The sequence below is a fragment of the Lissotriton helveticus genome, chromosome 6 (genome assembly GCF_964261635.1).
Source record: "Lissotriton helveticus chromosome 6, aLisHel1.1, whole genome shotgun sequence".
Classification (NCBI taxonomy): Eukaryota; Metazoa; Chordata; class Amphibia; order Caudata; family Salamandridae; genus Lissotriton; species Lissotriton helveticus.
In genome coordinates, this window is record NC_136067.1 from 613102260 (window position 1) to 613123723 (window position 21464).

Sequence of the window (21464 nt, forward strand, 5' to 3'; positions counted from 1 at the left end):
AAAAAAAAAAACAACACTAATCTATAGTAAATATTTGCATACTATATCTGAAATCCGAGTGGCTTGATCTTCAACAATAAACATCATCAATATAGTAGAAATAAATGACAGTAAAGCTATTAAATCGAATTGCCAATTATTTTCAAGTTAAAAAACTATAAGTTCACATTCCTCCAAAGAGGAAACTGTTTATCCATGTATTGCCTCTTCCGGGCCTAAATATGGAGTTTCACTATTCAAAAAGGTGGTGTTTGTGCGTAATTGGCAATAGTCCGATATTCTTACAATGAGGGAGAGCATTGTCTTTAGAACTACTCGAATTAAACTCAGTCCTCCATGTTATAATCTAAAGAAAAAAAGGATCACAAGCTCCAGTAAAAAAAAAAAAAAAAAAAAAACTGAAATCCTCAACAAGGAAAGGTACACCAGATGCTAAAAGAGTGTGCCAAGGCTCTCAGTGGAAATCCCCCCTTCCCCCACGAGACCCGCCCCCCCCCCCCCCCCCCAGAGAAATTCTCAATGTTAAGGCAATATTTTCAATCTCAACAGCTTTGGGGAACTAAATCTATCCAGTTGGCAACGTGAGCCATGGAAGCTTGCATAGAAAAGCACGATAGTTGTTTAAACCACACATAGCAGCGCTGTGAAAGGGTTACTCGCATGCATGCGTTTTATTAATAACAATTTTCTTCTTTGTTTAATCACGTTATTTACAGTGAGGCATTACTAAATCAATTCGAATATAACTTAAATATAAAGCATTCAACATAAATCAGATTTAAATACGCTGACAAAACAAAACTTTTGATATGGGAAAAGGTAACAACATTTGATGGCAATGTACGAACAGGCTGGAATGAAAACTGCTCATCTGATACTAGAGTTTTATCTATTGCTAATTCTGTGAGTAATGTCAACTTCAGTTATGTTTTAGCAAGTAAGCGTCTAGAGAAAAAAATGATGATTTTCATACCTTTGGTTAAAAGATATAGAATGTTGCCGTATTAGAATCCAGAGTCAAATTACCACCCTGTTCTATTAACCTTGGTGGCAATTCCGCCGCGGTACGGCCGTTTAGCGGAGTGGGCGGGGCTGCGACGGCCAACGGAGGTAGTGCTCGCAACGGTCGTTGGCCGACGAACACAGCGAAGGTGTTAACAGTGGTACACATTTGTTGTGGTTTTGTTTAGGGTGCAGTCTGCTCTCCGCAACACCTGTTCCTACTTAGTTTTACGGGCAATGGAAAGAGATGCACAAAACAGGCAACCATGTGATATTCAGTAGTGACACATTTTTAAAAAAGCAAGCCCTCCACTTGTGTCTTTAGGGAAGTGTTAATTGTTTCGATTGACAGAAAACTTAAAATTTACATTCACGTCAAGCATAAACCACACTGCTGCTTAAAAAAATCTTTAAAATAGCATTGAATATTCACAATAATTAGCAGGCTAAATACATAAAGCATCTATCACCATAAACAATACAAGAGATATAATCTATGGAGTTGAACAGAAAATGCCAGATATGACATCTAAACAGGACACAGCAAACATTTTTTATTCCTAGATCAATACCCTTTTAAATAACAAAACTTCAAGATTCACACAGGGTGATGCCAATTACCATGTATGTGTGTCACCCGACAAACAGGAAAGGAAACTTTGCTACATCTGCCCCAAAAAAACTCAGGGGAGGCTGCCTCATCATAAGTGTGGGATTTTTTTTTCTTGTTATGTCTTGAATCCTGCTGAACATATTTACTTAATTGTACACCTTGGAGAAAAATAAATGCAAATATCCATTTTCAGATATACATAATACTGGGGAAGGTTATGTCTTGAGTAGTTTGATGTGCTACATCAGAAGAGCTTAACCCTTCTTTCTTCTCTTTATGCTTGTTATAATTGTAGGTACCACAACCCATCTCCAGCATAGTCCTGTCCAAAACATCTTTATTAAAAAAAAAAAAAAAAAGAAAAAGGGAGTTGTTACCTCAACAAAAATGACACAGAATTCCAAACTGCACTGTATCTTCTCCACTGTGGAAGGATGTGGACATAAAATAGAAGCAACACAGAGTTCTAGTTCCTCATGTTATCACAATCCAGAACATAGGTTTTAAATATAAAAAGGATAACGCCCCTTGTAGGAATATTTTGCCTTACAGATTTAAAACCAGTTCAAATCTTCTCTAAAGAGGGAATTTCAGAACCCTGCATTTAAATAGAAAATATGAGGTCGAATTTGCTGCTGTGTTATTCGCTGCAGATCAACATGCTTGGCCTATTCAGACATGAAAAAACGAGTTACAGAAACAAGAATGTGAATCAAAGACTTAATTAGCCTGGTCTAACAAAAACATGAATGCTTCTTAAGATTAACGCAGACAACAACAATCAAAGCAGTTGATCAAATCTTTCATCTTAAATACCTTGAATATGCGTACATTTGCAGTACAACAAACCTGTCTGGTAACAAATCGGGGAAATGTGTGCAATACCGAGCAGGACAGGGAACCTCTTCTGACGGATGATCTTTAAAAAAGTAACAAATACATGAACAAACCTTGGAAGCTTGAAGGGAGCTAAAAGAATAAACTACTGAAGCAATGCCAATGATGGCTTGGTCATATCACTAATTCTACTACATACCCCTCGCTGTTTTTGCTTTTCAGGTCAAGCAGCAATCAAACAAAAAACTATGCAGCCTTTTTTTTTTTAGACAATGACTTGTATTAAGCACACCTAACAGACAAAAGCCGGGCCCATTCTGGCCTTGCTTTGGTGCACATGCAGAATACCATATTCAAGCAGAAGCTAATTTGCAATGTCAGCACTACTGTTTCGGTTTCCGTATTTATGGTGAATAATCAGTAGCACAACTCCTAAAAAGAAGCAGATGGAGCCAACAGTGATATATGCGATTCCCAGGAAAGGGTTCTTTCCTCCCATCCAGGAAATGGTGCTCAGGATCATTCTCTTCCGTCCATCAAATGATTTTACAGGGTAATCTGAACAGTACATAGGAAAACAATCAATAAGGATACAATGATTATACTGAATTACTGCTACACCACACAATAATTCACAGTGTAGATTTGCTGAACAGTTAAGGTTCCACCTTTCCATCACACTTCAACATGTAGTTTTATAAAGTGCAGTGATGCCTAAGCCTTCAAACAAAATTATACCCCTTTTGATACACACAATTATTGTTTTACTCAAATGCTAGCAACTTACACACGCACAAACACACACATATATATACACACACACCTTTTTTATGTCATCATTTCTTTTAAGGCACGCAAGTTAAACACAGTGCACTTCCTCCACCAGCCTGGTTTCAAGTTTGGCGAAAGTAAACTGTACATGGTTAACAAAACCAAAATAGATTATTACATTTTTCATTAATTATGGTTACCTTCACCAAATGTAATGTGGAAAAATCCCCCTCTACCATCCAGCAGTTACAACATTGAACGCTGTAAATAGGAGAAGGAATATGCTACTTACCAGTATGCATCTGTTCTTGGCATGTAGGGCTGCTGACATTCATATCTGTGCATAGATCGCCGCCTAGAGTTGGGTCCGGATGATTGCACATTGTTGTCCTGGAAGAGTCTTCGAAGTATCACGAGATAGGTGGCTCCTCCTTCGGACTACAGTGCGCATGGGCATCCTCTCCATCCTCAGATTGTTTTTCGCCATTGTGGCAGAGATGGAGTATAGTACAGAAAAAGATGTCCATGCAAAGAGTGAATGCTGCAGCTGCGACAGGCACTGGGGAGGTGGGTGGGCGATATGAATGTCAGCAGCCCTACATGCCAAGAACAGATGCATACTGGTAAGTAGCATATTTCGTTCGAGGCATGTGGGCTGCTGAATTCATATCTGTGCATAGAATGTATAGCAGTATTTCCCTTAGCGGTGGCTACCTCTGTCAGCTGCAGCATTTTGGAAAAGAGTTTTGAGAACAGCCTATCCTACAGCAGCTTGCTGTTTTGAATGTACATCTACACAATAGTGTTTGGTAAATGTATGTGTGGTTGACCATGTAGCTGCTCTACAAATGTCGTGTAAAGGAATATTACCCAGGAAAGCCATGGATGCCCCTAGCTTGCGTGTGGAAAGTGCCCTAGGGGGAACAGTTAAGGTGTGTTTAGCCTTTAAATAACATATTTGGATGCACTCAACGATCCATCTGGCTATACCTGATTTAGAAATGGGGTTGCCTTTGTGTTGCAGTGAGAAAGCAACAAACAACTGTGTTGTCTTACAAAATGCCTTAGTTCTGTCTATGTAGTATAGCAGAGCTCTCTTGACATCTAGAGTATGTAAGGCCCTTTCAGCTACTGTCTGCGGATTTTGGAAGAACACTGGCAGTTCTATGGTTTGATTTATATGGAAATGGGATACCACCTTTGGCATGAATTTAGGGTTTGTTCTGAGAACTACTCTATTTGCATGTACTTGAATGAATGGCTTTTGAATAGTTAGGGCTTGTAGCTCGCTAACTCTTCGAAGCGAAGTAATAGCCACAAGGAAAGCCACCTTCCAAGTAAGAAATTGTAGTTCGCACGAGTGTAGTGGTTCAAAAGGTGGTCCCATAAGTCTGGTTAAAACGACGTTTAGATCCCAGACTGGTGAAGGTGGGTGTCTTGGAGGAATTACGCGTTTAAGTCCTTCCATAAACGCTTTAATTGCTATCACCCTAAATAGTGAAAGGTGTTGCCTGTTTTGAAGATATGCTGCTAACGCAGCTAGATGTATCCTGATGGAGGAATAGGCTAAATTGCAACGTTGTAGGTGCAAGAGATAGCAAATGATGTCTTGAGTAGAAGCATCAAGTGGGTTAATGTCATTGTTGCTACAGTAAATGACGAAACGTTTCCACTTTGCTGCATAACATGCTCTGGTAGTGGGGTTTCTTGCCTCTTTGATAATATTCATGGAGTCGGGGGCAGGTTTAGGTATCCAAATTCTAGGACTTCAGGGGCCAGATCGCCAGGTTCAGCTGTTGCGGGTCTGGGTGTTGGATTTCTCCATGGCTCTGAGTTAGAAGATTGGGTGTGAGTCGCAGTCTTTGATGAGGTACTACTGACAGTTCTAGGAACGTCGTGTACCATGGTTGCCTTGCCCATGTGGGAGCAACTAGGATCAGTGTTAGCGAATGTTGGCGCATTTTGCGTGCCACCAGTGGTATCAATGGAGCTGGGGGAAAAGCGTACGCAAATTTGCCTGACCAGTTCATCCATATTGCATTGCCCTGCGACTGCGGATGTGGGAATCTAGCGGCAAAGTACTGGCATTTTGCGTTTTCGCTTGTGGCAAACAGATCTATCTCCGGGTGTCCCCACCTCCGGAAGAATGGTTGGAGCACTTTGGGGTTAATTTCCCATTCATGCATCTGTTGGCTGTGTCTGCTGAGCAGGTCGGCTACTTGATTGTCCTTGCCTGGGAGGTGCTCCGCCATGAGAAACATGTTTTTCTGAATGGCCCATTTCCACATTGCTTGAGCTAGGTGCGACAGCTGTGGTGAGTGTGTTCCTCCTTGTTTTTGAATGTAATACATAGCATGTTGTCCGTCCGGATCAACACGGCTTTGTTGCACAAGTGTGTTTTGAAAGCTTTTAGGGCTAGAAAGATTGCCATCAACTCTAGGAGGTTGATGTGCATTCCAGAGTCCCTGTACTGTGTAGTGTAGGACATGGGCTCCCCATCCTAGTAGGGATGCGTCCGCAGTTAACACCATTTGTGGGACAGGCTCTTGGAACAGTCGTCCCTTGCAAAGGTTTTGTGGATTCCACCAATGCAGAGTTGTATGCTCGACTGGTCACCAACACTAGGTCCTTTAATTGCCCGTGAGTCTGGTTCCACTGCCTTGCTAGGCACTCTTGGAGTGGACGCACATGTAGCCTAGCATGAGGGACTATGAATATGCACGAGGCCATCATGCCTATTAGTTGCATAAACACTTGAGCTGGTAACGAGTGTTGGGGTCTGAACGTTTGGATCAACGCTTGCATTCCCTTGATCCGTGCTGCGTTGGGATATGCTTTTGCTGCCAGTGTATCTATTGTTGCTCCCAGGTATTGTTGGACGTGGGAGGGCTGCAGATGTGTTTTTGGGTAGTTTAGTGAAAATCCTAAACTGTGCAGTAGATGGATGGTCTTTGACATGTGGTTGGCACATTGCTGGGCTGATGGCGCGTGTATTAGCCAATCGTTCAGATAAGGGTACACATGGATGTGTTGCCTCCTGAGATGTGCCGCCACTGTAGCTAGACATTTGGTGAACACTCGTGGAACTTTTGTGACACCAAATGGTAGGACTTTGAACTGGTAGTGCTGTCCTTGAATGGTGAACCTTAGGTACTTTCTGTGAGCAGGGTGTATTGGTATATGAAAGTACGCGTCTTTGAGGTCTAGAGTTGCTAGGAAGTCTCCCATGCGAAGCAATGGTAAGACTTGCTGGAGAGTGAGCATATGAAAATGCTCAGACAAGATGTACAGGTTGAGGGGCCTGAGGTCCAATATTGGTCTGAGAGACCCGTCCTTCTTTGGAATAAGGAAGTATAGAGAGTATACTCCTGTTCCCTGATGTTGTAGTGGGACTGGTTCTATGGCCCCCTTTTGCAGCATACTGATGACCTCTTGTTGCAGTAGCTTTATATGTTCCTGTGACATTGGACGGTGCACGGGTGGTATGTTGGGTGGTGTTGAGGTGAGTTCGAGGCAATAGCCATGTTGGATAATTTGCCTGATCCACTTGTCTGTAGTGATATTTAACCAGACTGGCAGATATTGTTGTAGTCTTCCCCCGACCGGTGTTATGTGGTCTGGCGGTAGTGCCAAGAAGTCACTGTTTGGTGTTAGTGGAGGATCTATTTGCATTGCCTCCACGACCCCGTCCTTTGGTGTTATTTCCTCTGTATCCACCCCTGTTTGTGTTTTTGTTGTATGTGGATTGTGTGTTACTTTTGTAGGTGGAGGATTGCTGTGATGTATTACTTCGCGCTCCTCCTCTATAATTGGAGCGACGAAAGGAGCCCCGGTGTTGTTGTGACTGGAGAGCTCCCATGGAAAAAGTCTGGGATAATGGGCTGATTAAGAATTGTGGATTGGACTTCATTCTTAAAGCCTGATATGCGAAGCCATGCGTGGCGCCTTAGCAGCACGCTAGTATTGATGGATCTGGCAGTAGTGTCTGCCGCGTCTAGGGCACATTTAATTGAGGCATTGGTGATGAGCTTCCCCTCCTGTAGAAGTTCATCTGCCTGCTGTTTGTAAGGATCAGATAAGTGTTGGAGAATGTCTTCCAAGCTGTCGTAGTGCGCCCTATCATATCTGGGCAGCAGGGCCTGTGTGTCCCTTCAGTATCTGGTTCTCCTCCCCCACCCCATGGCTGTAAATTTGGGTCTCCTATTGGGTTTTGTGGATACCCAAACCCCACATCTGCATCCTGATCTTCATCTGGGTTGTAGTCAGAGCGTGCCGGTGATGTTGGGGCATATGGAGTAGTAGGCATAGCTGGAGTGATAGGTTCAAAAAGTATAGGAGAGGTAGCACAGTCTTCTTTTTGAGGGGAATTTTAGAAAAGTCTTCAGTTGGCAGAGGTCTTTTCTTTTTTGTGTAGACAGTCACTTTACCAGTTTTGGGGTCAATGTACAGTTTTGACTTGTCTTCTGTGGATGGGTCTGGATGAATAATCTCTTCTTCCACAGTTTTTGGCCTCGGAGCCGTAGCATTTGGTTTGACTTTTTGCGGGTCTATAGCTTTATTGAGTTTGACCGCTTTTGGTGGTTGGATCGGTTTTTGATGTTTTTCGACAGGTTTTGTCGGTTGAACGTCTTTGGCTGGCTTCACCACCTTTTTCGGACCGATCGGTTTGGTCGGTTCGATAGTCTCTTTAGGTGTTTTCGGAGTTTGTGGTTTTGGCACGATGCCCTTTTTTGGATCGATGGGAGTCGGCTCGAAAGAGTTGTTTTCGTCCACCTGCGGTTTCGCTTTCGGTTCGACGTTACTTTTGGGCGTAGGCCTTTTGCCTTCATTGACCGTTTTTTTCCCACTGTCGAAAGTTGAGTCTGCTTTGCTCGATTCGACGTGCTTTGTCTTGGGAGTCGATTCGAAGTGCTTTTTTGGTGTCGATTCGACGTGTTTTGGCCGCGAGGTTGACTAGACGGCTTTTGACTTTGAGCTCGACTCGATAGCTTTTGTCTTCGATGTAGACTCGATGGTCTTTGGCTTCGAAGGGTGTATTGGGACAGTGGCCTTCGGGTCGACGCCCTTCGGCCTAATCACCTTCGGTTCGACGACGATCGGTCCGAAGACGGTATTGTCGACGAGTTTCGGTTTTGATGGAACCGGTGTCGTATAACGTGTCTCAGAAGGCTCTTTTGGTATGTTCTTGGTATGGCGGGGCTGTAGAACGAGGATGTTGATCTTGGCTAAGGCCTGCTGGCGATGCCTCGACCCGAGCCTCTGATATCGGTGTAGTGTCTATATGGGGCGGTGTACTCACGGTTCGCCCCTCGTCGTCATCGGAGTCGTCTTCAACCGCTATGATGTCTTGATCGTATTCCTCGAGATCAACGATTTTTTCCTCCTCTTTGAGGTAATATTCGGAGTCGTGCTCCGAGTATTGCTGTTCGTCTTGATCAGAGTCTTTGGCACTAGCTAGGTCTGCCTCATCGTCGAAGATGTTGTCGGGTTCTGGCGCCGACCTCTGGCATTTCTTGCCTCGCCGCCCGTTGATTCCGGATAGTCTTTTTCGACCGGAACTGGGCACAGGCTAGGCAACTATCTTCGTTGTGATCTGGAGATGGGCATTTGTTGCACACAGGATGCTTATCTGTGTGCGGGAACTTGGAGTTGCACTGCGGGCAGTATTTGAATGGACTTCGTTCCATCGACGGTCGGTCCACGTGTTGTCGAGAAGGCCTCACGGCCCGATTCGACGTCCGGGGTGCAACAGAAGTTCAAAAAGTGTATCGGTACCAAACGCTGAACAATACTGACGAATCCGAAGGCCTTTTGGCCTTTAGAGAAGTTTTGTTGATTCCGAACTTGGAGTGTAGGAAAGTACATCCGAACCCAATGGCGGAAAAAAACCAATCTGAGGATGAAGAGGATGCCCATGCGCGCTGTAGTCCGAAGGAGGAGCCACCTATCTCGCGATACTTCGAAGACTCTTCCAGGACAACAATGTGCAATCATCCGGACCTAACACTAGGCGGCGATCTGTGCACAGATATGAATTCAGCAGCTCACATGCCTCGAACATATAATAGGGTAAATATAAATCAATCCAGTTGTATTTTCTCATAAACACATGAGACTGAAATCTGATTACCTGCTTACTAGGAGGAAACCCCAAAGCAAATCATATTTTTGGTTGATGACTCAAACCTCCTTTGGAGCTTTCTTGCACACTTCTGCAGCTATTGCTACTAACTGCCTCATTCAAAGCCATGAAGACTAACATTTCTTATCTTGGTTTTACTTTCTGTGGATACTTTAACCACAGATTACTCCCCTTTGGAATCCTTCCAGGTGCTTGTTTTCCCTAGGTGTCCGTTAACTGCGTTGATTGATAGGAAACAAAAATATTACTTACCTGTAAGAAAAGTTTTGAAGCCTAGACTCTTCTAGATTCACAAACTGCATATCCCTACATCTGGTAGACGGAGTCAGAAAGTGCTTTGTATTTTCTTTTTTTCTGTTGGGAGGTTGCGAAACCTGATCCCTCTGGTGAGGCTACAACCCCCCCCCCCTTGTGTGCGTGCAAGCTCTCAGATTAGTTTTTCCCGTTTTGCGTTGCGATTATGTCTGCTTGTTGAATAGGTATAATACCGATTGCTTATAGGGCTGAGAGTGCAGGGACACTTGTTGATTTGTAAAAGGTGACTTATTGAGATAGAGATATATATATATATATATATATATATCTCTATCTATCTATCTATATATACCTAAACACATTTATTATTATAATCTTTTTTTACTAGTTTTTGCTTATGTGTTTATGAAAGGGGTTATCAGTTGATATAATAGGAGATACGCAGCATAGTTGCTGCGGCTCTAGTTTAAAAAAAATATATTACGTACGTAATATTGAAAGAGGAGATGTATAGCTTTTGCTATTTGTTAGCCCTTACAAGTACTTATTTACTATGTTGATGTAGGGACTATGTTTTGAGTTTTCCTTGTATTCATTGATTTATTTTAATTCTTTCTCCTTCACAGGGAAGGAGGGAGAGTCGTATGTGACTCTAGAAGAGGCTAGGCTGCAAAACTATTCTTACAGGTAAGTAATATTTTTGTTTTGCAGCATATACGTCTTCTTGATTAAACTGTGCATCGATTGTATAGCGGTATTTAGAGATTGCGGAGGAGGGAGTGAAGTGTAGTTGATTCCCCTAGGATAATAAAAAACACAAATGGTGTAGAGTACCACTTGTTGTTTTCTGGGAGAATTTGAGTTTTCCCGTTGTGTGTATATAGTAGGTATCCATATAGATTTTCTTTGAGGAAAGTACCCATATATGTACTCCGTTGTGTACATATTTGCATTTGCGAGTGTTTTACATATTTTTATATGTGACCAGGAACAAAACCCCTGGATGTATATTAAAATAGTTATATTTTATAGGCCCATTCATCCATGTGTAGGCTAACGCCCAATTTGCTTGTTTTATTCCGTGAGTGCTATTTTTAATATGGTGTTTACCAACCACGAGCTCTTGTTTGTATGTTGCCAGATTTATTTTGATGCAATGGGCTGGTTTTAACCCCTTGCGTGCTAAGGGAGCACTACCTCGCTAGTGCTGCCGTCAGCCAACGGGGCCCCGCCCATTTTGCGGATGTGCCGCACTGCCGCGAAATCGCGGCCGCGGCAAAGGTGCCTTATGTAGATATGGCTTAAGGGTTTTTTGGGGTGCCTGGTTGCTTTATATGTGTACGTATTGTGTCTGATGTTAGCCTTGGTAGCAACAGACAACCTTTATGGGTATGCTGTTGACCTGTTGAAATCTGTTATTACTCTTCCCTGTTTATGGTTTCCTAGAACATGGACGTTATTGTATGATTATGTGTCCTGTTTATGACCTTAGGAGGCAATTAAGGGTAGAGTAAAGAAAGGCCTTGACCTTGTTATAAGCCTTGGGTGTTTGTATGCCAAGGTCCTGTTGACTGTTTTGGGGGGCACTTTAGTTTGTACCTATAAACATACCTCAACAATACCAGCTATATATTTAATTTATATATGCTGATGTAGAGGCCTACATATGTATGTTTATTTTCCCCTTATGGAGAGTATTCCACCCATGTGGTATACCCAAGATTTTGACATGTACAGCAAAGATGTTGACCTTGATGTTTATTCGCCCCTGGTTTCAGTTCCGAATAGCGTGCTACTCGCCGAAAAAGCGCTTCGACGCCTCGTCAGGGGTAGTAAGAGCTATATAAATGCAATTACAATAAAATACCATACTATGAGGGTTACGGCCCTTAATGTGCACTGTGCATAGTGGGCCTTTTGGCTATCTATTTGCTAACGGGCTTCTAATTTTTAGTAGGCTAATGCCTGGTTTTGTGGTATTGATATCCCTTGTGATGAAGCGCAAGGGAGAGATACAGTAACATTTAAGTATGATGTGTGCATATCTTGTGTAGTTTTAACCATGTAGTCAGGAAGCCTGCAGAACTGTGCCTTGTTTTGTGCTTATTCTGCCTTTATGGATGTTTACTTGTTGTAACGGAACCTCCACCTGGTAAGGGGTGTGTTGTGTTTGCCCTATTAGGGATAGATTGTGATAAGTATCTTGTGGGCATGATGCGAGGTATGCGTCCTTACCGTGTCCCCATTAACCTGGTTTGCTATACAGTAGGCCTATGCAAGGTTTAAGGTGCTGATTTAGTTATGTTTTATGTTATGTGCAGGGCTCGAAAATTCCACTCGACCGCTCGCATAGTAGAGCTAAATTTAACAAGGTCGAGCTGTTTTTAGGTCCTAAAACAAACCAACTTATGTCCTCTGTCTGTGAAAACGGAGCAAATGTGACAAGATAAGATTTAAAGGCATTTTTATTGCTCACAAAGCTAATGAGCAATAAAGATGCCTTTAAATCTTGTTATCTTGTCACAATTGCTCCGCTTTCAGAGACGGAGGTCATGTAGGTTGCAGTTAGGTCGAGGACATTTTTTAGGGTACTAGTCCTGCAGGACTAGTACCATTTTTGGGATTTTTCGAGCCCTGCTGTGTGTAGGTGCTGTATGTGGTGGTAGGGTATTAAGGCCCCACTGTATTTGGTGAATTTTATGGTCGCAGCCAACAACAGTTTCCGGCCATATGGGATACCTTTGGAAGTCGCGATGAACTCCTATAGAAGAGTTGCCGGCTCCATTACGGTGTCCAGAAAAGGTCGCTGTCAACCCCAGTTGCCGGCCTTAAGCAATAGTTTCGGAATTCGCAGATAACTCCCCTTGAAGAGTTGCCGGCTCCCTTATGGTGCCAAGATCAGTCTCTGTGGTAGGAGAGGACTTCCACCTTTTGGGCTCACCACGCCCATAGTGTGTGTGAGATTAGTGTGGTTGTGGTATGCCCACTCATATCGTGGCGATCTGCCCCTTTAGTGAAGCGGACTTGCATTTGTGATTATAGCCAACATAATGTTGAGCTGAAAGTACATATTGTATTGTAGAAAGAAATGCTGTGTAGCGTGCGTAGATATGTACTTGTATTTTGGGGGTTGTAGTCTTGCTGTCTGAGACTTCATTCCTTATTAGAAGTAAACCATGTGTGTAAAACTATGTATAGTGGTTTATGTGAAATGAAATGGCGAATTTCTAAAGCACGACATTACCCGAAGGTATCTAGGCGCTAAAACACCAGAAAGCAGTTGTTCCCAGAAAAGAGTTACTGGTAGAGCCATGTTTCTAGACGCTTCCTGAAGTGTAGCAAGTTATGTTCGTTTTTCAGGGAAGTGGGCAAGGACTTCCAGAGCTTAAGAGGCAGTATAGGTAAAACTTTTGCCTCCCCATTTTAATCTTGAGATCTTGGGGATGGCGAGATTGCCACTCTTGGCAGATCTTAATGGTCTTCCTGGGATGGTGGGTTTAAGGAGTTGTGATAGTTGTAGTGGGCCTTTGCAGTGTATTGCCTTGAATGTGATAAGCAAGGCTTTAAACTGAATGCGCTTGTTAATAGACAGCCAGTGTAGTTCTGCGAGAGCCATAGAGGCTGAGGCAAGACGAGGAAGCCCAAGCAGAACTTTAGCTGGAGCATTTTGGGTAGTGTGTAATTTTTGTAGACTACATTTGCTTGCACTGGTCATTAGGGCGCTACAGTAATCTAGTCTGGAACCAATCAAGGCTGTGACTACTATTTTCCTCAGCTCAAACGGGATGAGCGGCAAAATCTTCCTTAAGATTTGGAGGATGAAAAAGCAGGTTGCAGTTGTATGGTTAATCTGAGGCTCAAAGGAGAGCTTAGTATTCAACAGAACTCCCAGGTTTTTACCCTTCTCCGCTGGCACCAGGAGAGGGCCCCTGTGACTTGGCCACCACTGTCTGACCACGCAATGGGTGTATTGCCAAAAAGCATGACCTCTGTTTTTGAGGCGCTGAGCTTAAGACAATTTGTCTACATCCAGTTACCAATATGATTTATACAGTCTTTGAACCGGGACGCGGTGTCGGCAGGCGAGCTGTTAATAGACACTATGATTTGCGTTTCGTCCGCATACGACACCAGCATGAATCCAAACGTTTTTATCAGTTTGGCCAGTGGAGAGACGTATAGATTGAAGAGAGTAGGGCTCAGCAATGAGCCCTGAGGCACTCCACAAAGTAATGTGAAGTCTGGGGAGACAAACGGGTCAAGCGCTACAGACTGTGCTCTATTAGACAGATAGGATTTAAGTAGGAGTGCTTTATCTCTTATTCCCAGTGCAGTAAGACGATCGACCAACACGTCATGGTTGACAGCATTGAATGCCACCGATAGGTCCAAAAGTATCAGGGCGGCACTTCCATCTTTGTCAAGAGTTATCCTAAGTTCCTTCGTAGCTGTGATTAGGGCAAGTTACGTACTATGGTGGGCCCGGAAACCAAATTGTGAGTGGTCTAGAATACCTCCTTCCACGAGGAAGGTGGACAATTCCTCATTAAGATATTTTTCAATGATTTTGGCTGGGAATGATATCATAGAAATCGGTCGGTAATTGGAAGGATCGTCTGGGTCCAATTTTGCCTTTTTCAGTAGAGGCAAAATAGATGCTTTTTTCCATTCAGGAGGGAACACTCTTGAGGAAATCATGGTCTTAAAAATAGGCCAAAGGACCGGTCCTACGATTTCTGGGACTAGATGCATTGTTTTTGGGGGACAAGGATCGAAGGGTGATCACGATTTTACTTGAAGGATCAGCTCAATAGTGTGATTAAGAGTGATCGATTGAATTGAAGATAGAATGGTGGTGGAGGGACTAACAATGTTGGTTTGGTGGGATAAGTTTGTACTTAGATTCTTGTCTGTTAATACAGATGAATTGACTTGGGGAATAAAGCTGTTGAAAACTTGGTTGACTTTAAATTGAAAAGCATTAGCTAACCTGTTACAGAATTGCTGGCCATTACCCTGGCTTTCAATTTCAGGGAGGTTAGAGAGTTTTTTTACTGTAGCAAACAGTTTTTTAGAACAGCCCTCGGATGCTTCAATACTTTCTTTGATGAAGTCCGATTTGGCTTTGACGATGAGCTGTTTATAGGTCTGCATAGCCAGTTTATATTCGGCTTTAATTTGATTGTTGTTGTCTAGTCTCCATTTCCCTTCAAGTTTTCTACGTGTCTGTTTTTGCTCTATAAGATTTATTAAACCAGGGTTCAGAACGCCTGATTGGGTACTGTGTGGTTAGGGGAGCTAATTACTGTCCAGCATGGTGTATCCAGGAGTGATAGTTTGATACTGCCTCATCAAGGTTTACTGAGGTGGACCTATGTGAGCCTACTAATATCTTGCTAAGTTCATCTTTCTTAATTTTATGCCATGGCTGAAAGCTAAAAGTTTACTTGGACAGGCTTGTAGACTTTTTGGGAGGTGTGTTAATTTTAAACAGCACTGCTCTGTGATCTTACCAGATGAGTGGTATCATTTTAGTCCAAAGAAGGTTAGGATGGCCAGTAAAGATTCCATCCAAACAGTGCCTTGCCAAGTGGGTCGCTTCCTTTACTAGTTGGTTGAGGCCTACACAGGCCATATAGTCTAAAAGGGCCTATGTATCCGAGTCTGTGAGGTTATCAAGGTGAAAGTTAAAATCGCCAAGGAGGTTATAATTGGGTAGCTTTACTTTAAGTTCTAAAAGCTGTACAATGGAGCTTAAGAAGTTGGCCTTGGCTGATAGTGGGCGATAGATAAGAGAGACGTTAAAAGTGTTATGATCATCAAGTTTAATTTTAAAATTCGCTACTTCTCCTTCGGTAAAGTCTGAGATGGTGTTAAACTTAATAGTGAGAGTATTTCTGGCTCTAAGGGCAATGCCCCCTTTTTTCCCCCGATTCCGTCTGTCTTGTACATATTAAATCCATCTGGGAGGGCTCCCAAGAGGTCAAGTTCAGATGAGGGCTCTGCCCAGGTTTCTGTAATAAGGCTATGTCAATAGCATGTTCCTCCATGAACTGATGAAATGTTAGGACATTTTGATGAGATCTTGTGTTGATTAGTGAGCAATGGGTTGTATTCTGATTATTGTTCAAATCTATTTGCTTGGCAAACCTGTGCCTTACTTGAGAAAGAGGGAGGCAGTAGAACATAGTGGGACAATAGGAGCACACTGTTTCTCCTTGGATCTGGCATGGATCATGGGGAGTACTCAGGTGGCAATTACCTGTGGTTTTAAGGTGCAGAAGTGCTTCCCTGGTATACTGTATTGGAGAACTAATTGTGCCGTTGTGCGAAGAACTGGCATAATGGCTGGCGTTGTGCGTGGTTAATGCGCGGATGGGCTTGCCTTTGGCGCACCCCCTGCACTCCCGCTGTGTGCGTCTGCTGCAGCATCCGGCTGATATAGAGCTGCGATGCCTGAAAGCTAGAGCACTAGCCGTCAACTTCCAGACTGGAAGTGAGGGTGGAATCTGGTGCGCCTGTGAAATGAAGTCCCGCCCTCCGCTCAAACGTCACAGCAGCAGCGGCGGACCAAGGCAAGGACTGCAGGTAAATACGCAACAGTTCAGTGCTCACAAACTGATTCCCCCAACATTAGCGATTGTTAAAAGATGACTAAACCAAAGCAAGCTTCCGTTTGTTGCAGCAATAATGTCTGTTGTTAAAAACAGGGTTGCACAGTCCAGCAATGGTGAATGGTGGAGGGAGTTGGTATGTTCTTAACGTTTTCTGTGACTGGGTTTAAAAGAGACCGTTTATGTGCTTGCTATAGAAATACCCCGGGTGCCTATTTGACACCGGCACAATGCATTGAGTATTGGGTGATATGTGTTATTTTTGTATAAGAGGATTAATGTACAAGGTAGCCTACTATTGCAACTTTATAGCATGGAGTGGCTTAGCAGGTAACGCTGCACTTGTGCGCCTATTAGTACTTAGTGCTATTTTGCAAGTGCGTGCCTGTTTGCGCATTTATGAGGCTTTTCTTTATTGTATGCCCTATGCTTTACCGTGAAGTATTTTTCTCCGTCGCTGTGTTATGTTATCAGCGGCTTTCTGGTAGTGCAATCTTTGAGGCATATGTACAGCATAGCTGTGAACCATTGCTTTGCTGCTTGCGCGAAAAAGCTTTGCAAAGAATTATTATAGCGAGGTGCTTTAGTAACTGCTAAATGTTGCCATATTTTCCTTGGTTGTGCCTTCTCTTGTGAGAGGTGTTGTTGTATTGTGGTTGCGATATATGATATAGCATGGTCTTGGGATTTGCAGAGAACCCCGTTACATTATATTTGGCCTTTGGGAAGGTGAGAATGAAAAAACGTAATGAAGTGCTTTAATTTATTTACGCTCTTATTGAGAAACTAAAACCCCCTTCCAGGCCCTGTTCAGCAAGGCCATTAAGGAAAGTGCTTCCCAGAGATAATACCCTGATTTTATGAGGCCACAGTGCTCGACATGAAGGTCCCTTGAAGTTTACCCTTCTTGTGTTCAGGCGGAACGGGGGTGGGGGGAGGCGGGGGTTAGAGAGTTTTATGGCTCAGTGTTTGGCGCTTTTATAAATGTTTGTTAACTAGTTAACTAGTAGGGAATTAAATACCCTGCTTTATTGATAACCGTTTAAAAGATTCTTAAATTGTCTCTTTAATCAAAGCTGAGTTCTAGCTATGTCTGAAAACTAGGTAAACACTGGGAAATAAGCCCTTCCTATGAAGCTTTTTCATTATTTGTGCGTTTGGAATGCACTGCCAAACCCTGCATGCGTACCGGCACAGTGCTGCAAATACAGGCACGTTAGACAGACTAGTATATATTCTGAATTAGTTGAAATAAATGTGGCTTACATTTTTTAAAGTCCTGCGCTTGTGCGTGGAGCAGTTCATCCATCATGATGCTTTATAATATATAAAAGATTACATTCTTACCTCGTTTGTGGATAAAGCATTGCTCCGTGCAGAGCATCCCCTTAATAGTTTGGGGACAGTTTTGTAAAAAAGGCAACAAAAGTGTACTTGTCCTGCTGCATGAAGAATAATGTGAGCAGCGCCAAACAAGCTGCTTTAAAGCTCAAGATTTTTCCCTCATGCAACTCTGTTATTACCACATATCTCCTTGGAGCTTCTGGTGGGCCTCCTCTGTTGCATGTGTCTGCTGCTGCTGTCTTTTCACCGAAGTCATCATGGTGGAAAAAATAATCTGAGAGCTTGCACACACAAGTGGGGTTGTAGCCTCGCCAGAGGTATCAAGTTTCGCAACCTCCCAACACACAAAAAAAAATACAAAGCACTTCCCGACTCCAACCACTAGATGGCGGAATATGCACAGTTTGTGAATCTAGAAGCTGTCTATGCTGCAAAACCTCCATTTTACATTCATGTCAATAATAAAATAAACTCTTTGAAACCGTACTGAATGTCCACATCGCCTAGCAGACTAATTACATAAAACATATGTCACCATATACAATACAACCCTAACACAACCAAGAGGTGGATGGGTGGTGAAGAATCAGCAGTTAAGAGTGTACATACACCAGGAAGAGCGTTACCAAAGGCAAGTAAGTAGTTCTTCTGATAGATACTTTTAACTGCAGATTTCACACCGTTTGAATTAATATAAACAAAACCATCCCCAAAGGATTTGGGTTTGAGAAGGGTACTTTACACTAGGTGATCTTGCAGGACCAATTGGTTAAAATGACACAGGCCTCAGAGAGAGGCTACAATAGCACCTGGTGAAGTTATGGACAGAGGTCATGTAGCAGCATGACAGATGCCCAATACCATAATGACTCTAGCCACGCACAAGTATTGGCCTTCACTCTGGCGGAATTAGCTCAAAAGACCCATAGTAGGCTTATTTTTGGCAAGAGCACAGTACAACCTAATCCTACCCACCTTGATGAGATTCCTTTCAGAACAGCCTGTCCTTTCTTTGCATCTACGAATCTAATAAATAACTGATCGTCCATGGGTGCATCTTATTACTATCAACAGAAAAACTAAAGCACTGCTTATAATCCAGTGACTAAGCACACCGACTAAAACTTGCTGATGGCTATGAGAAAAACAGTCATGAAGGTCAGAAGGACCAAATTAAGGTACCACCGAGGCAGAACAAAATGAGAAGGGAAAAACATATACAAACACTTTCAAGAAACAGGGCTAATGAGGCACCTAAGAATGGCCAAAAGGGCAAGTAACCACTAAATGTGTCTACAACAAAGCTATGCTGTGTCAACGCGAAAACAAACAGAATAACATCAGAGGACTTAGGTAGAAGAGTATCCAAACTGAATGCCCTTTCACCAGCTAAATATAGACCTGTGGGCATTGATGGACGGCGGAAATGTGCACACTACCTTCAGAGGGAGAGTAAAGCCACTCACTTTAGTTCTGCACAATCCCATGCATGGAGGTGTAGCTTGTGGAGATTCAGCTGTAGGACTCGGCCCTCCTGCTTGGACAGCAGATCCTCCAAAAAAAGCAGCTGAAATGGAGGGCAGATGCTCAGATTTGGTAGGTTATGGTCCCAAAGTCTCCGAACCCTATCCAGGAGTATCAAGATTAGCAGGGTCTGGTCCCTCCTGGCTTTTTTTTTAGGACCCGTGGGTTTAGCAGCAGTGGTGGGAAAGCATAAAGGTCGCCGGAGATCCTACTGAAGGTGGACACTTTTAGACTGGCTCCATGGTACAAAAGGCTGGACAATAGGCGCTCTCTGGATTAGTAAACAGATCTACTGAAGGCACGCCCCTCTACATGACAACGTCCTGTACTCCACCAGGATTAGATTCCACTCATGATCAGTAAGAGGACTCTTGCTGGGTAAGTCTGGCTTGTTATTCAAAGAACCTGCCAGATGACTAACCAACAGGGATGTCCTGTGGGGGCGCAGGCACCATCACAGCCTCAGAGCCTATAGGGAGAGCGGAGAAAACACCCTGCCCTTCTTTTTGCAACACAACATGGTTATCCTGTTACCACTAAGGATCTGGGTTGAGCTGTCCTTCACAGAAGTACTAACAAACCAGGGCTGGCTCTAATCAGTAAGGCTGAGCCGATCATCTAAACAAACAAAAGTAGATGCCAATACTGATGGGTTTATTCAACATAAATCAATAACATCCACAGAAGAAAAGGAATTCAAAGGTGGGAATGGCTATTTAATAGCTATTTATTTGAATCAATTTTGACATAGCAATCATGAGACTTAATACACAATAGAAAAATTGCAGACGCAAAGTTAGAAAAAGAAATACAATAAAATTACTCTCGCCACAGCACTCATATGTATCACAGTCATACCACTCACATTCCCATCCAAACGTGCAAAAAAGAGAAATACAAAAATGATTCCCCACTACAGGTGAGGCTAAGTCCCGTAGGGGAAATCAAGAAACGGTCTGCTCTGATTGTAAAAAAATATGTTTTTCAGTTATTAAACACTAGAATGTTTTAATCACAATCGGGGTTATTCAAACAACACATATTGAGTGTAAGTAATAAACCAAATCTTCGAGTGCGAAATCAATAAGCACAAGAACACACTAGAAGAGCAGACCAAGAAAGGCAGGCCTACGCGTTTCGAATCCCTCTATCTCAAAAGGGGATTCTCCTCAGGGCCAGGATACATTCTGAAAAGTAGAAAATAATAATAATAATCCACATTTGTATAGCGCACAATCACCCGTTAGGGTCTCTAGGCGCTGGGGGCCGTCGGGAAGATTAAGCAAGCTATTGCCCAGAGTCGCATGGTGCTGGGCTAACCTGCCGCCGGAGCCGGGGATCGAACCCTGATCCCCAGATTCCAGCGTCAGTCGCCCTGGCCGCGGCGCCACACCTCTCCCACTGCCGCGGCCAGGGCGACTGACGCTGGAATCTGGGGATCAGGGTTCGATCCCCGGCTCCGGCGGCAGGTTAGCCCAGCACCATGCGACTCTGGGCAATAGCTTGCTTAATCTTCCCGACGGCCCCCAGCGCCTAGAGACCCTAACGGGTGATTGTGCGCTATACAAGGATAGAGACTAAATACCAATCAAGTCTAAAGTGCAAGGACACTACAGAGCACTACTACACCAACAAAATATGTCGCTTACCATCATAAGTAGGTGCAAGAATGAAGACTCCTAAAAGGGTGGAAAGGTAAAAATAAAATAAAACTAAATGAAAATGCCAAATATCAGTAGAAGATGGGGTATGGGGGGGGGAAGGACAAGTTTCAACGTAAATGGACATTGGATTACCTTGAGAGTTATGTAGTGAAGCCTGTAGTGGACGGGTAGGGATCGAATCCGGTACGCGGAATCTGCGTAAATCATGAGGGGATTAAGTGTAAGTGACCCATCCTAGATGTAGAGCAAAAAAACGCACAGAACTACTACAAAGCGTTCTTACCCGTATCTGGGATGCACAATCAATGTACGGGGGCTGGACAGGCGCTGTAAAGAATTGCAGCGTAAACAACTAGAAACGTATTGAGTCCACTCTGTAATTAAAATAAAAGTCGCTGTAAGGCATCGGTGGGGCAAAGTGGGAGAGGTGCCACAAAGCAGTCGCGTCAAAGAGCGGAACTTACCGAGGCTTGAGCAGTCTGCCGAATACAACGTGTGGTGGTCCAAGGGCGCTGATTGTACGCGCATGCGTAGTCGAGATGATTCAGTGCAGCCGAAGGGGAGGTGTTTATAGGCCCCAGGCTGGGGTCAGAGAATTTTAGAGGACACTAGTCCCTCGCACATGCGCGAAGGCAATGGAATCGTCAGGAGAGACATGGAAAGGAATGTAGAGCTGTGGATTTTAATACGTGAAGAAA

General features: G+C 43.4%; 1 protein-coding gene across 1 annotated transcript in view; it reads right to left on the reverse strand.

Annotated features, from left to right (window-relative positions):
- Nucleotides 1–649: 649 nt before the first annotated feature.
- Nucleotides 650–21464, reverse strand: part of TMEM30A (transmembrane protein 30A) — a 260141-nt gene continuing 239326 nt past the window's right edge. Inside the window, exon 7 of the mRNA XM_078648076.1 lies at nucleotides 650–3010. Within this exon, the coding sequence (XP_078504202.1) occupies nucleotides 2817–3010 (194 nt within the window). The 3' untranslated portion in view covers nucleotides 650–2816. The remainder of the gene's footprint in view (nucleotides 3011–21464) is intronic.